We start from the raw sequence: 12,917 nt of genomic DNA, 5'->3' as shown, positions 1-12,917 counted from the left end.
CGACCAAGAACTTTGCAGATGACCCAAAGATTGGCCGTGTGCTAGACAGCGAGGAGGATAGCTGTAGGCTGCAGGAAGATATTGATGGTCTGGACAGATATGTGGTAAATGGAATTCAACCTGGAGAAGTGTGAGGTGATGCATTTGGGAAGTCAAACAAGGAAAAGGAATACATGATTAATGGGAAAATACAGAGAAATGTAGAGGAGGTGAGGGACCTTGAAGGTAGCAGGATAGGGCGATAGGTGGCTAAGAAGGCACATGGAATCCTTCCCTTTATTAGTTAAGGTATAGAAAATAAGAGCAAAGAGGTTATGCTGGAACTGTATAAATCATTGGTTAGGCCACAACTTGAATACTGCGTGCAGTTCTGGTCACCTCATTACAGAAAGGATGTAATTTAACTAAAGAGGGTACAGAGGAGATTTATGAAGATGTTGCCAGGACTGGAAAAATGCAGCTATGAGGAATGATTGGATAGGCTGGGGTTGTTCTCCTTGGAACAGAGAAGGCTGAGGGAGAGCTGATTGAAATTTACAAAAGTTTGAGGGGCTTGGATAGAGTGGAGTTGAAGGGCCTATTTACCTCAGCTGAGAGGTCATTGATGAGGGGGCATAGATTTAAAGTGATTGGTAGAAAAATTAGAGGGGAGTTAAGGAAAAATATTTTTATCCAGAGGAAGGTGGGGTCTGGAACTCACTGCATGAAAGGGTAGTTGAGGCAGAAACCCTCAAAAGGAGTCTGGATATGCACCTCAAGTGCCGTAATCTGCAGGGCTACAGACCAAATGCTGGAAGGTGGGATTAGAATAGGTGGATCGTTTTTCGGCCGGCACAGACACAATGGGCCAAATAGCCTCTTTCTGTGTCTTAAACTTTCTATGTTTTTCTATGAATCAGAGCAACAAGGCAGAAACTCCCATTTGCCTCAGCTGCTTGGATTAAAGAAGGGAAAATAGCCTGGAATCCCTCATGGTTGTCTTGTGATCTTGTACAGCTGACCTACCAACATTCACAGTCAAGGCTCACACAGAAAAATAAACATCAGAGTGAAACTGCACTCCTGAGAAAATTGGCAAGAAAACAATATTCCATGACAGTCAGCAAGAGCTGATTTTGGAAATTATTTTGGAAAGACGGAAGTACTAGAGAAGTCATGCATAAATATAAGTTGTTGTATCACTTTCCGAACAATGCTGTCATTTGAAAGTGATGTATTTCAACATTAGTATTTAATCGTTGTGCATAAACATATGACAAATTTTCCATAAATTTGGCGCCTCTTTAATATAGACACCAGACAGGTGACTGACATGTCAATCACGTTCAATCCTTCACTGTGGAGGAGGGAAACAAAATGGGCAAACAGCTGCTGTTCCTCCCACATGTCTGACGACAATGTTTACAAACAGTTAAGTTCATAGTACACTAATAGTGTCATTTATCTTCTAATAAGACACTGGAGACACATTTACCATTTACAACAAAGTGTAAGTATCCCTCCTAGTATTCAAAATGTATGCATTCTAAGTCAAAGTGTTCAGGATCAACACAACCGTTGTTCATACTTCAATATCGTACGAACCAATACAGTGTATTGCCAAAAAAAGTGTTTGTTTCTATTTACTACTGAGGATTCCAATTCAGCCTTGTGGTCATAAATCACTTTTCTGACAGTTCCATCTGACATATTGATTTTTAAAAAGCCCATCGCTGGCCACACTATAAGCCTCCCGTATTTTTCCTATAACTGCTAGCTACGCATTCCTCCTTGGTGAAAGACCTTGACATGTTTATTACACTAAAGGTTCAAGCTGTTACAGTTGTAAGGGATGAGGGAATAAATAATTCACCAAGAATATCAGATAATTTTTGAAGTCTTTAAAACTCAACCGTTTGTTATTGTACACAAGAGCAATCCAAGTTACTTCTATAATTATCACTGTTTTTAGAAACTTCGGAGTATTCGGAATGTTCCACAAACATATATTTAAAAGAAATCCATAAATGTAATCCGACAAAGACCTAATCACCACAATGACTTAGCACCTATCTGTCCTGACCGCGGATGCGGAAGTAAGAAAGAAATTATACTGGGCAAGAAAAAGGACGTGGCAAAAAATAAAGTCCAAGCTCTCACCGCACTCCACGAAGTCTTCCGAGTTCCCGAATTCAGACCGGGTGACGCAGCCTTGCTTCTGCAGGTGGCCGTTGCTATTAAACGACAAGAGAGAAGAAATGTACTCGGTGCAGGTCGAGCCGTACACAGAAAACAATAAAAGTTGAGCGACTAATGGCGCCGCGGCTCGCTGACTGGCAGCTGCCATCTTTGCGCTACTTCTCCGGGGGCATACGGGGAAGTGGCGAGGCGACCGCAGTGTGTTCTGGGAGCCGTAGTTCTTCTGGGCGGGAACGGCCATCGAAAGCGACGTTGCGTCATCAATGGGGGGACTACATCTCCCGTGAGGCATTGCGTGGCACCCGCATCAGCCAACATCCTGCCATCCCCAGCGCCGCGAGCTGGTAACCAGGCAACGACAAGGAGCTGGGGTGGAGGGTCGGTTGGGTCTGGCCTCGCGCTTGGCGTTTTGAAAGTTAATGGCTGTTTGCTAGAATGGCGGCGTTGTTTAGGTGTATTGAATGCAATGAAGAGGTTCAGGAGCTGCACAGGGACTACAATTGCGGCATTATCAAGATAACCATATGTGTAAGTGTAGCATTCCCACATCATCTCTACTTAATCTGTATTTCACAACACTAACTCCGCTTCCAAACGAAAGTACTTTGTTGGCTGTCCTAAATTTCATGCCATTGTCTCCAGCATTGTATTTCCTTTGCTAGTCACATGAGCATTTTTTAAAAATCTATTCCCTTTATTTCTGATCCTATTAGTATGCCTGTTTCTATTATGGCAATCGTGTAGCACAGAAGGAGGTTATTTAGCCCATCATTGCCTGTGCTGCAGTTATCTAGTTAGTCCCGTTTCCCAACACTTTCCCCTTAGCCCTGCATTTATTTTCTCCTCAATATTTATCCCATTCCCTTTTGAAAGTTATTAATGAAAATGCCTTCATCTTTCAGGTCTGTTGGTATGAACCCAAGATGTAGATTATTCGTTCTCTCTACTTTTTTTGGAACCATTGAAAGTCATGTGTTCATTTCTTTTTTTCCATTTGTTTTTGGGATCTTCAGCCGACTTCATCTATTCTTCGTTGACCTGAGTGGGTGATGATGGGCCAAACTCTGCCGTTCCTGTGATCATGGTGCTCTCACATGGTGTTTGGTAGAGATTTATGGGAGAATACCTAGAGGTGTAGAGGAAGTGAGGGACCTCGGAGTGAATGTCCACAGATCCCTGAAGGTAGTAGGACAGGTCAATAAGGTGGTTAAGAAGGCATATGGAATCCTTTATAATAAAAGCAAAATACTGCGGATGCTGGAAATCTGAAACAAAAACAAGAAATGCTGGATTCACTCAGCAGGTCTGGCAGCATCTGTGGAAAGAGAAGCAGAGTTAACGTTTCGGGTCAGTGACCCGAAACGTTAACTCTGCTTCTCTTTCCACAGATGCTGCCAGACCTGCTGAGTGAATCCAGCATTTCTTGTTTTTGATATGGAATCCTTTCCTTTATTAGACAAGGTATATAATATAAAAGCAGGGAGGTTATACGGGAACTGTATAAATCATTGGTTAGGCCACAACTTGAGTACTGCGTGCAGTTCTGGTCACCTCATTACAGAAAGGATGTAATTGCACTAGGGAGGGTACAGAGGAGATTTACAAGGATGTTGCCAGTGCTGGAAAAATGCAGCTATGAGGAATGATTGGATAAGCTGAGGTTGTTCTCCTTGGAACAGAGAAGGCTGAAGAGAGATCTTATTGAAATGTACAAAATAGTGAGGGGCCTGGATAAAATGGAGGTGAAGGGCCTATTTACAATAACAGAGAGGTCAGTGACTCGGAGGCTTAGATTTAAAGTGATTGGTCGAAGGATTAGAGGGGAGATGAGGAAAGATTTTTTCACCCAGAGGGTGGTGAGAGGTCTGGAACTCACTGCGTGAAAGGGTAATTGAGGTAGGAACCCTAAAACTCATTTGAAAGGTGTCTGGATATGCACCTGAAATATCGTAACCTGCGGGGCTACGGACCAAATGCTGGAAGTTGGGATTAGAATAGGTGGCTCGTTTTTTGGCTGGCACAGACACGATGGGCAAAGTGGCCTCTTTCCGTACTGTAAACTTTCTATGATTTCGACCCAGCAACAGTGTCAGCTGTGGTTTTGTGGGTAACACTCTTACTTCTGAGTCAGAAGGTCATGGGTTCAAAGACAACAACTTGAGCACATAGTCTAGGCTAACACTCCAGTGCACTACTGAGGAAGTGCTGCTCTCAGATCTGATGTCTCAGGTAGATGTAAAGGATCCTACAGTACTACTTAAAGAAGATAGAAGAATTTTCACCAGTGTCCCGACCAATATTTATTCTCAATCACCATAACCAAAATAGATTACTTGGTCATTTATCTCATTGTTTGTGGGACTTGACTGTGTGCACATTGGCTGCTGTGTTTTCTATATTTAGTGTGGTACTCTCTTCTGCAAATGGTAATTGATGCTAGATCAGTTATTAATTTTAAAACTGAGATAATCAAAGGTATTCAGGAATATGGGGCAAAGGCGAGTACGTGGGGTTTGGTCGCAGATCAGCCATGATCTCATTGAATGGTGCAACAGGCTCAAGGGATTAAATGGCCTACTCCCACGTTCCTATTTGTAACAGCAACTACACTTCAAAATAATCGCATGTTGTCTTATGAGGAAAGGTTGGACAGTCTGGGTTTGTATCCTGGAGTTTAGAAGAGTAAGCCACGACTTGATTGAAATATAAAAGAACCTGAGGAGTCTACACAGGGTGCATGTGGAAAGCATGCTTCCTCTTGTGGGAGAATCTAGAACTAGAGTCACTATTTAAAAATAAGGGGTCGCCCATTGAAAACAGAGATGAGATCTTCTTTTTCTGAGGGTCAGGAGTCTTTGGAACTCTCCTCACAGCTCCAGCGGCCCGGGTTCAATTCTGGGTACTGCCTGTGTGGAGTTTGCAAGTTCTCCCTGTGTCTGCGTGGGTTTTAGATTAGATTAGATCAGAGATACAGCACTGAAACAGGCCCTTCGGCCCACCGAGTCTGTGCCGAACATCAACCACCCATTTATACTTTCTTTCTTTTGGGCCTCCTTATCTCGAGAGACAATGGATACGCGCCTGGAGGTGGTCAGTGGTTTGTGAAGCAGCGCCTGGAGTGGCTATAAAGGCCAATTCTGGAGTGACAGGCTCTTCCACAGGTGCTGCAGAGAAATTTGTTTGTTGGGGCTGTTGCACAGTTGGCTCTCCCCTTGCGCCTCTGTCTTTTTTCCTGCCAACTACTAAGTCTCTTCGACTTCGATTTATACTAATCCTATACTAATCCCATATTCCTACCAAACATCCCCACCTGTTCCTATATTTCCCTACCACCTACCTATACTAGTGACAATTTATAATGGCCAATTTACCTATCAACCTGCAAGTCTTTTGGCTTGTGGGAGGAAACCGGAGCACCCGGAGAAAACCCACGCAGACACAGGGAGAACTTGCAAACTCCACACAGGCAGTACCCGGAATCGAACCCGGGTCCCTGGAGCTGTGAGGCTGCAGTGCTAACCACTGCGCCACTGTGCCGCACCCGGTTTTCTCCGGGTGCTCCGGTTTCCTCCCACAAGCCTAAAGACTTGCAGGTTGGTAGGTAAATTGGCCATTATAAATTGCCTTTAGTATAGGTAGGTGGTAGGGAAATATAGGGACAGGTGGGGATGTGGTAGGAATATGGGATTAGTGTAGGATTAGTATAAATGGGTGGTTGATGGTCGGCACAGACTCGGTGGGCCGAAGGGTCTGTTTCAGTGCTGTATCTCTAAAACTAAAACATAAGTGCTTTGTTGGCTGCAAAGCATTTTCGATGTCCTGAGGTCATGAAAGGCACTGTATAAATGCACGTTGTTTCTTTAACGAGGTCCACGTCAGGGCAGGGAATATGTGACTCAAGTAATGGGGAGGGAATGCAGAATGGTGTTAAGCTTCTTGAGTGTTTTTGCACCTGCACCAATCCAGATAAGTGGTGAATATCCCATCACACTCCTAACTTTAGTCTTTAGATGGTGGAGAGGCATTGAGCTGATCAGGAGGTAATCCAAATGTCACTTTCTACCCTGTTATTGTAGCCACATTATTGATATGGCTGGTCCAATTAAGCTTCTGGTCAATAGTAACCTCCTAGATGTTATGAAAGTAAGAAATTGCAATTATAAAGCACTTTTTGCTACCTCAGAGTATCCCAATGTGCTTCCCAGCCCGGTTGTTCGTTTTCTTTGGACAATGGTAAGGTAAAGAAACCTGGCAATCAGTTTGTACACAGTACGTTTCGACAAACAACAATGAGAGAAATAGCCAGTTAATCTGTTTTGCTGATGTTGATTGAGGGGTAAATCTTTGCCAGGATGCTGGGAGAATACTCCTGCTGTTTGTCATGAACAAGGCAGTTGGAGCTTTGGTTTAAGATCTTATCCAAAAAATAGCATCTCCAATAATGCAACTGTTCCTTATGCCGAATGAATATTAAAAAAAGACAAACTCATAACTCCCAAGTGGAAGAGTGGCACGTAATTTAAATTTTGGCCCGTGCTCCATAGGTCTACATCCATTTTTTGGAGGGTATGAAATAAATTAACAATTTATTGCACAGCATTACATTTCTTAACTTGTATTTCATTTAACCAAAGTGTTTTTTTTCATTAATGTATGATGACATAATAGCTCCAGGGTCACTGTAGTGTTTGACATGTAATTCTTCTACAAATCAATAATTGTCATCCAGTAAATTTTATCCTAATAGTTACAGCAATGAATGATCAATAGGACTGAAAAAATGATTTTTTTCTTCCAGAAATCATGCCAGAAACCAGTTGACAAGTACATTGAATATGACCCAGTGATCATTCTGATTGATGCAATCTTATGCAAAGTTCAAGCTTATAGGCATATAATCCTCAATACCAAGATTAATGTAAGTACTTTGCAGTATTAATTCACAGTGAATTCCTTGGTAGTTACAGTAAAATACAACACAAGTATCCTTTTTGTGCATCATGTGACTGATATTTTTCAGTTACATGTAACTATTGATGAAAACATCCTCTGGTGACAGTAATTTACATGTTTTATTTCCCCTCACAATTTTCGCTTTTCCCTCCTGAAGGCCTCTTTATTGAGGGTTTAAGTTTATAGGTTCCAAGTGCCCTCCAGCACCCTCCTTAGGTTACATTATTCATGTGTAATTCTTGTTTTCACCTTTTACAATATCGGCATTGTTAATCCATTGTATTTTTTGTAAACTTTTCCTTCAGATTCATTGGAAGCTGTGTATTTTCTGCTTGTTGTGTGAAGCATACCTTAGGTGGTCACAGCTACAGGATTCACAGCAAACTGTTGATCCTACAGATATAATTCGTTATGCCAAAGAGTGGGACTTCTACCAAATGTTTGGATTAGCTAGTTTGGGTAAGACCACTATATTTCCATTTTTAAGAAAAGTCATCTTAAATGTTCATTCTTCATGGGTGAAGGAATATCCGTCACATGGACTGGAAGGAACCTGTTAGTCTTCACAACTCTGTTGAGAAGATATCATGTATATATGTAGACCTGGTCCTTGTTTCATAAAACAAAGTCCAATTTGACCTAAACAGATAGTGGCATCCTCAGTCCTCATTTCTCTTCCTCTCCATTTCATAATTCACATTCCCCCATACCGCACCCCCCACATTCAACTAGGAGATGAACATTTGATCCTGTGTGCTTTTAAATTCCCAGTCTTTACGCTGCTGCAAGGAAGCCTCTGCCACAATTGGTGACGGAAAGTCAAAGGGAAACACAGTTGTCCTCTTAGCAATGGACCTTGAGCAACATTGTTGCAAACATGAAAAGCAGATCTTGACCATTTTTTTTCTCTTTTTCTTCCCCATGCTGTACCTGTGCTGGAAGTGTTTGATGGGGACAGTGTAGATGGAGTTTTACTCTATATCTAGCCCCCTTTTTTTTTAAGGTGGCCTTTATAGCCCAGGCCCCTTTTATGTATTTTTGTCGAGGGGACAGATCTTGACCATGGTGAATGTGACTTGGGCAAACAGATGAGCTGGAGAGGAGAAACAACAACAAAGATTTTTTTTGCACTAAAAAAATAGGATTATCCAATTGTTTGAGTTAAGCAATTTAAATAACATTTTAAAATGGGAATGTGATCTCAGAAATTCAGATTACCAGATAATTGAAACTAATTGAAGAATATAGTACTTCCAAAAAGCGAATTGAATCATCAGTTGTACTTTGTACGAATTATACCACTCATAGTCAGAGAATAACCTTGATTGCCTTCCCGTCACACACTCTCACCCATTAACTTCTAGAGCCCCCCAAAGAATCTATCCTTGGTCCCATCCTAATTCTCATCTACATGCTACCCCTTGGCGACATCATCCAAGAACATTGTGTGACTCCACGTGTGGGCTGATGACACCCAGCTCTACCTCAGCACCACCTCTCTTGACCCCTCCACTCTCTGATTTATCACACAGCTTGTCTGACATCCAGTACTGGATGAATATAAACTTCCTGCCAACTAAATATTGGGACGATTTAGCTCATTGTCTTCAAACCCACGATAAACTCCATTCCTTAGTCACTGATTCCATTTCTCAACCAGACCGTTCAAAATCTTGGCGTCATCTTTGACCCTGAGACAAGCTTCCAAACACATGTCCACTCCATCAAGGCTGCCTACTTGCACCTCCGTAACGTCAGCCATCTCTGCTCCTGCCTCAGCTCATTTGCTGAAACCCTCATCCCTGCCTTTGTTACCTCTGGACTTGACAATTCCAGTACTCTCCTGGCCAGCCTCTTATCTCTGTATAAACTTGTGCTCATCCAAAACTCCTAACGCACCATGTCCCACTCACCTATCGCCCCTGTGCTCACTGACCTATATTGGCCCCTTGTCTGGCAATGCCTTGATTTTAAAATTGTCATTTTTGTTTTCAAATCCATCTGTGGCCTAGCCCCACCCTATATCGAAAACCTCCTGCAGCTCCCACAACCTTCTGAGTTTTCTGCATTGCTCTGAATCTGGCCTCTTGCACATCCCCGATTTTAATTGTTCCACCATTGGCAGCCGTGCCTTCAGCTGCTGAGGCCCTAAGTTCTGGAATTTTCTCCTGAAATCTCTCTACCTCTCTCTTCTTTAAGACACCTCTTTGACAAAGTTTTTGGTCCCCTGACCTAATATCTCTTTAAATGCCTCGGTGTCGAAATGTATTTGATAATGCTCCTGTGAAGCAGCTAGTGACGTTTTACTACATTAAAGGCAGTACATAAATGAAGCTTGTTTTTTTTTTAAAGTGTCGCTTACAACAGCCACAAAAAAATTAGGCAAAGGTGGTGTAATGTTGGTTTTCTTTTTCTAGAGCTAGCAGCATTCCTAAGTGGGGCGTTTCTCTTCTTGTGGTTAACAAAAGCAGATTTCATCCAGAAAAAATCAAATCTCAACATGCTGCTAATAGCCTTATTATTGTCTGGTTATGGGAAACTCCTTGTGATTCCAGCTGTGATCTGGGAACATGACTACTCACCGCTATACATTAACCTCATCAAATTCTTTGTGCTTGCGTCAAACACACAAGCTGTCAGAGGTAACTTGCTCATGATATCAGATTGACTATTTAATGAACATGATTTGAAGAAATGTTATGATCATGGCCTTCTGTGTTAGCCATATTTCATTCTGAAATCTGGTGAGCTTGCAATGTAAAATAAGTTACTAAAGATACAGTTTGAAACTGTAGTGTTCAAACATGATAAAATATAAATATCTGCCGATAGATTAACATAAATTTACAATGAATGCTGACAATTGATATGAATGCGCTGTTGTTTTGCATGTAACATCATCCACATGACTTATTCCCTCCAATCAATTCTTCAGAAAGATTTGGAATGTGGTAAACTTAATTTTGCAAAAGTTATGTTTACTGCTAATACAACATTGTGACAGCAGTTTTGTACTGTCGATTTGTATTTACTCTAAATTAGGTTAACTGGTTTTGGAGAACAGACATTTGATAACTTTCATCATTAAAAGCTGTGGATTTTTAAAAATTTGGATAGCAATTCATGATTGAAACCATTCCTTTTGTGCAGTGATCAGATTTTTATCAGTCAGACCTGTCCAGTTTTTGAATACCTGAGTCTTTCACCTTAGGCTAGATTGTAGCTACCCTTTTCCAAGCTTCAGCAGGTTCCAGGGTGAGAAAATGTGTTCTGCGTCTGTCTGCACTCAAAGTGCCAAAAACATGGATGAGTTTTTTTTTTAAAATATTTTGCACAATGGTCTTATGAACCAACATTGTAGAAGAATGAAAAATTCTTCACTTTCTATCTATGGCAAGAGTAGACTTGAAGTAGGAGTGAAATAATATAGTGCATTTGAGCCCTAAAATGGCAATTGGGGTCCCTATATAGTCCTACAACTCATTTGTATATTAAAAGGGTCCACTGCCTAACACAGGCAAGCCCTTGGGAAGGTGGCATCAGCTCCACCAGTGGCTGAAGCAAGGCAGTAAGTCATGTTCCAGCATTTTTGGGTGTGACCACCCTGGTTCCCACCAGGCGGAATTCCTCAATTCTCAGCCCTTAATTATTTTTCTTTTTTTCTGTATCTGCAGTGATATGATTTGCAACACTTTATTGGATATGGAGATGTCATTTGCTGAAGGCTTTTTGTACTGATACTTGTGAAAAACTTCGATAGTAGTTCACCATTCGTTTGACAGTTTTTGAGATATATACAGGACATAAAGTACACTACCTTTCCTTTCCACTTTTTGTTAGTCAGTTTGTTTAATATATCATCATGCTGAAGGAGTCCTAATCCAGATATTAAATGTACCGTATTGCATTGAGATTGCTTCTTCCAACAAGCAGAAGTAAGTTTAAAGTGGTCACAATACTGGCACAACTGCAACCTCCACAGCTCCTGTCCCCAAAAAATGTATACCATGCAGACATTCGTGGGATATTAAACATGGTTGAATCCTGATCTGTCGCACGAACCACATAGTGTTCATGATTAAATGGTCTGTGCAGAACAATCAGACACTTGCTACGCTGTCTGAATTTTTTTTATCTCTGCGAAACTGAGTACCCACTTTTTTTTAATTACTTTTTTCCTGTCTCTCAAGCTGAATTTTGTGCAGTTCCTTTGCATTATTTTTTTTTCTTTGTATATTTCAGTCTTGGCTGAGTGATCGCACTCTCACTTCTGAGTCAGAAGATTGTGGGTTCATGTCTCACTAGAGACTTGAGCACATAATCCAAGTTGATGCTCCAGTGCAGTACTGAGTGAGTGCTGTAATGTCAAAGGTGCTGTGTTTCAAATGGGATGTTAAATCAGTTCTCTGTGCTGCTGTGTAGATGCAAAAACAAAATCCCACAGTACTATTTTGATGAAGAGCAGGGGAGTACTCACTGTTATGGTGAATATTAATCCATCAATCAACATCAACAAAACAAGATGCTATTTGCGAGATCTTGCTATGTACAAACTGACTGCCATGTTGTCTATGTTACCACAGTAACTGCACTTCAATAGCTATAAAACACTTTGGGATGTTGTTAGGTTGTGAAAGGTGCTATATAAATGCAAATTCTTTGTTTCTTCCCATATTCCTCCAGTCAACAGCTTATTTTGATCTTCACCCATTCCCATAATAACAGTGCACCATCTTTTAATTTTCTTTTTCTTTCTGCACTCTTAACTGGTTGAGCCTCCAATCTCTAGACACCAGACTGTGAATTAGCAATGGCACAACACCTTCACAAATAATTCATAATCCTAACTGTTTGTTTTAGTTCACGGTCCAATCTAAACATATATTTAACTGTGTAACAAGCAAGTAATGGTATGTTCCTGAATATGTCCTGCATTTATTTTAAGCCTTTAAATGTGAAAATGTCATCTTATGGTTTGTTTCTTCTTACAGTTGTGCTGAATAGCAGCAGGAGGTTTGCATTGTCTGTCATTTTCGTTGGATGGATGATAGAACAGTTTACAGCTTGTATCTTTCAACAGCTCAAATGGAACACATAAATATGTTGGAAATATCTGAGCACAAGTATGGGGTACTGGCTCGTCAGCCATTTGATGTTGTTCCATCTGACAAAACTTTTACAGTTTGCACTGATATGCACTCTGCCACAACCTCCTGAGAGAGGTTCACAGTCACAGGTAAAATATGCAAGGAAGCAAGATTGTGATGTATTCTCTGATCATAAAGGCAATCATTCATAAAGTTCAAAATCTCCATCTAACAATCGCTTGGCTGCTATTTATGGTCAAAATCGTATTCAGTGACTTCATACATATAGACGAGACAACTGTCTTGCATCATGTGAAGATAGAATTCAGTTTCGGAAGAATAATGTAGCTCTTGTACAAAATAACAGGCAGATTTCCCACTCATCGACAGCTGCAATGGCATCAGTTTTGCTATTAGTATTTTTCTAATAAATATGATTATGAATCTTGAAAATGCTGTTGATTTCTTCTGTACTTCAGAAATTATATGACAATGCATTAATTATAAAATTCACCCCCAAAAATGGAGAACGACATTTTATTCTTTTTGCCAGTTGTATTTACCAAAAAGGAAAAACTTTAAAAAGAGCAGCTTTTATACCAGTCAGATCTGCACTGCAACCCATAAATTTGTTGCAAGCTAAATTGGTTAGCTTTGAGATGATCCCAGTAAAGAGATTTAGTATGTTATACACTGAAC

The 12,917-nt window shown here is 40.9% G+C and overlaps 2 protein-coding genes across 4 annotated transcripts in view; one reads left to right on the top strand and one right to left on the bottom strand.

Moving 5' to 3' along the window:
* Positions 1 to 2,362, bottom strand: part of ttc13 (tetratricopeptide repeat domain 13) — a 65,065-nt gene extending 62,703 nt beyond the window's left edge. For both annotated transcript variants that reach the window (XM_068045432.1, XM_068045433.1), the window contains exon 1: positions 2,140 to 2,362. In XM_068045432.1, the coding sequence (XP_067901533.1) occupies positions 2,140 to 2,326 (187 nt within the window). In that variant the 5' untranslated portion in view covers positions 2,327 to 2,362. The remainder of the gene's footprint in view (positions 1 to 2,139) is intronic.
* arv1 (ARV1 homolog, fatty acid homeostasis modulator) lies at positions 2,106 to 12,671 on the top strand. 2 transcript variants are annotated; one of them, XM_068045434.1, is made up of 5 exons: positions 2,106 to 2,706; positions 6,977 to 7,096; positions 7,437 to 7,590; positions 9,549 to 9,773; positions 12,212 to 12,671. In XM_068045434.1, exons 1-5 carry the CDS (start codon positions 2,614 to 2,616, stop codon positions 12,346 to 12,348), a joined length of 729 nt encoding a protein of 242 aa, XP_067901535.1. In that variant the 5' UTR covers positions 2,106 to 2,613; the 3' UTR covers positions 12,349 to 12,671. The 2 variants fall into 2 exon arrangements, with proteins under 2 accessions (XP_067901535.1, XP_067901537.1); XM_068045436.1 differs by having other exon boundaries at positions 12,123 to 12,319.
* The last annotated feature ends 246 nt before the right edge of the window (positions 12,672 to 12,917 follow it).

The sequence above is a fragment of the Heterodontus francisci genome, chromosome 13 (genome assembly GCF_036365525.1).
Source record: "Heterodontus francisci isolate sHetFra1 chromosome 13, sHetFra1.hap1, whole genome shotgun sequence".
Taxonomy (NCBI): Eukaryota; Metazoa; Chordata; class Chondrichthyes; order Heterodontiformes; family Heterodontidae; genus Heterodontus; species Heterodontus francisci.
The sequence above is the reverse complement of the archived record's forward strand: the minus strand, read 5'-3'. Positions and strand labels throughout refer to the sequence as shown.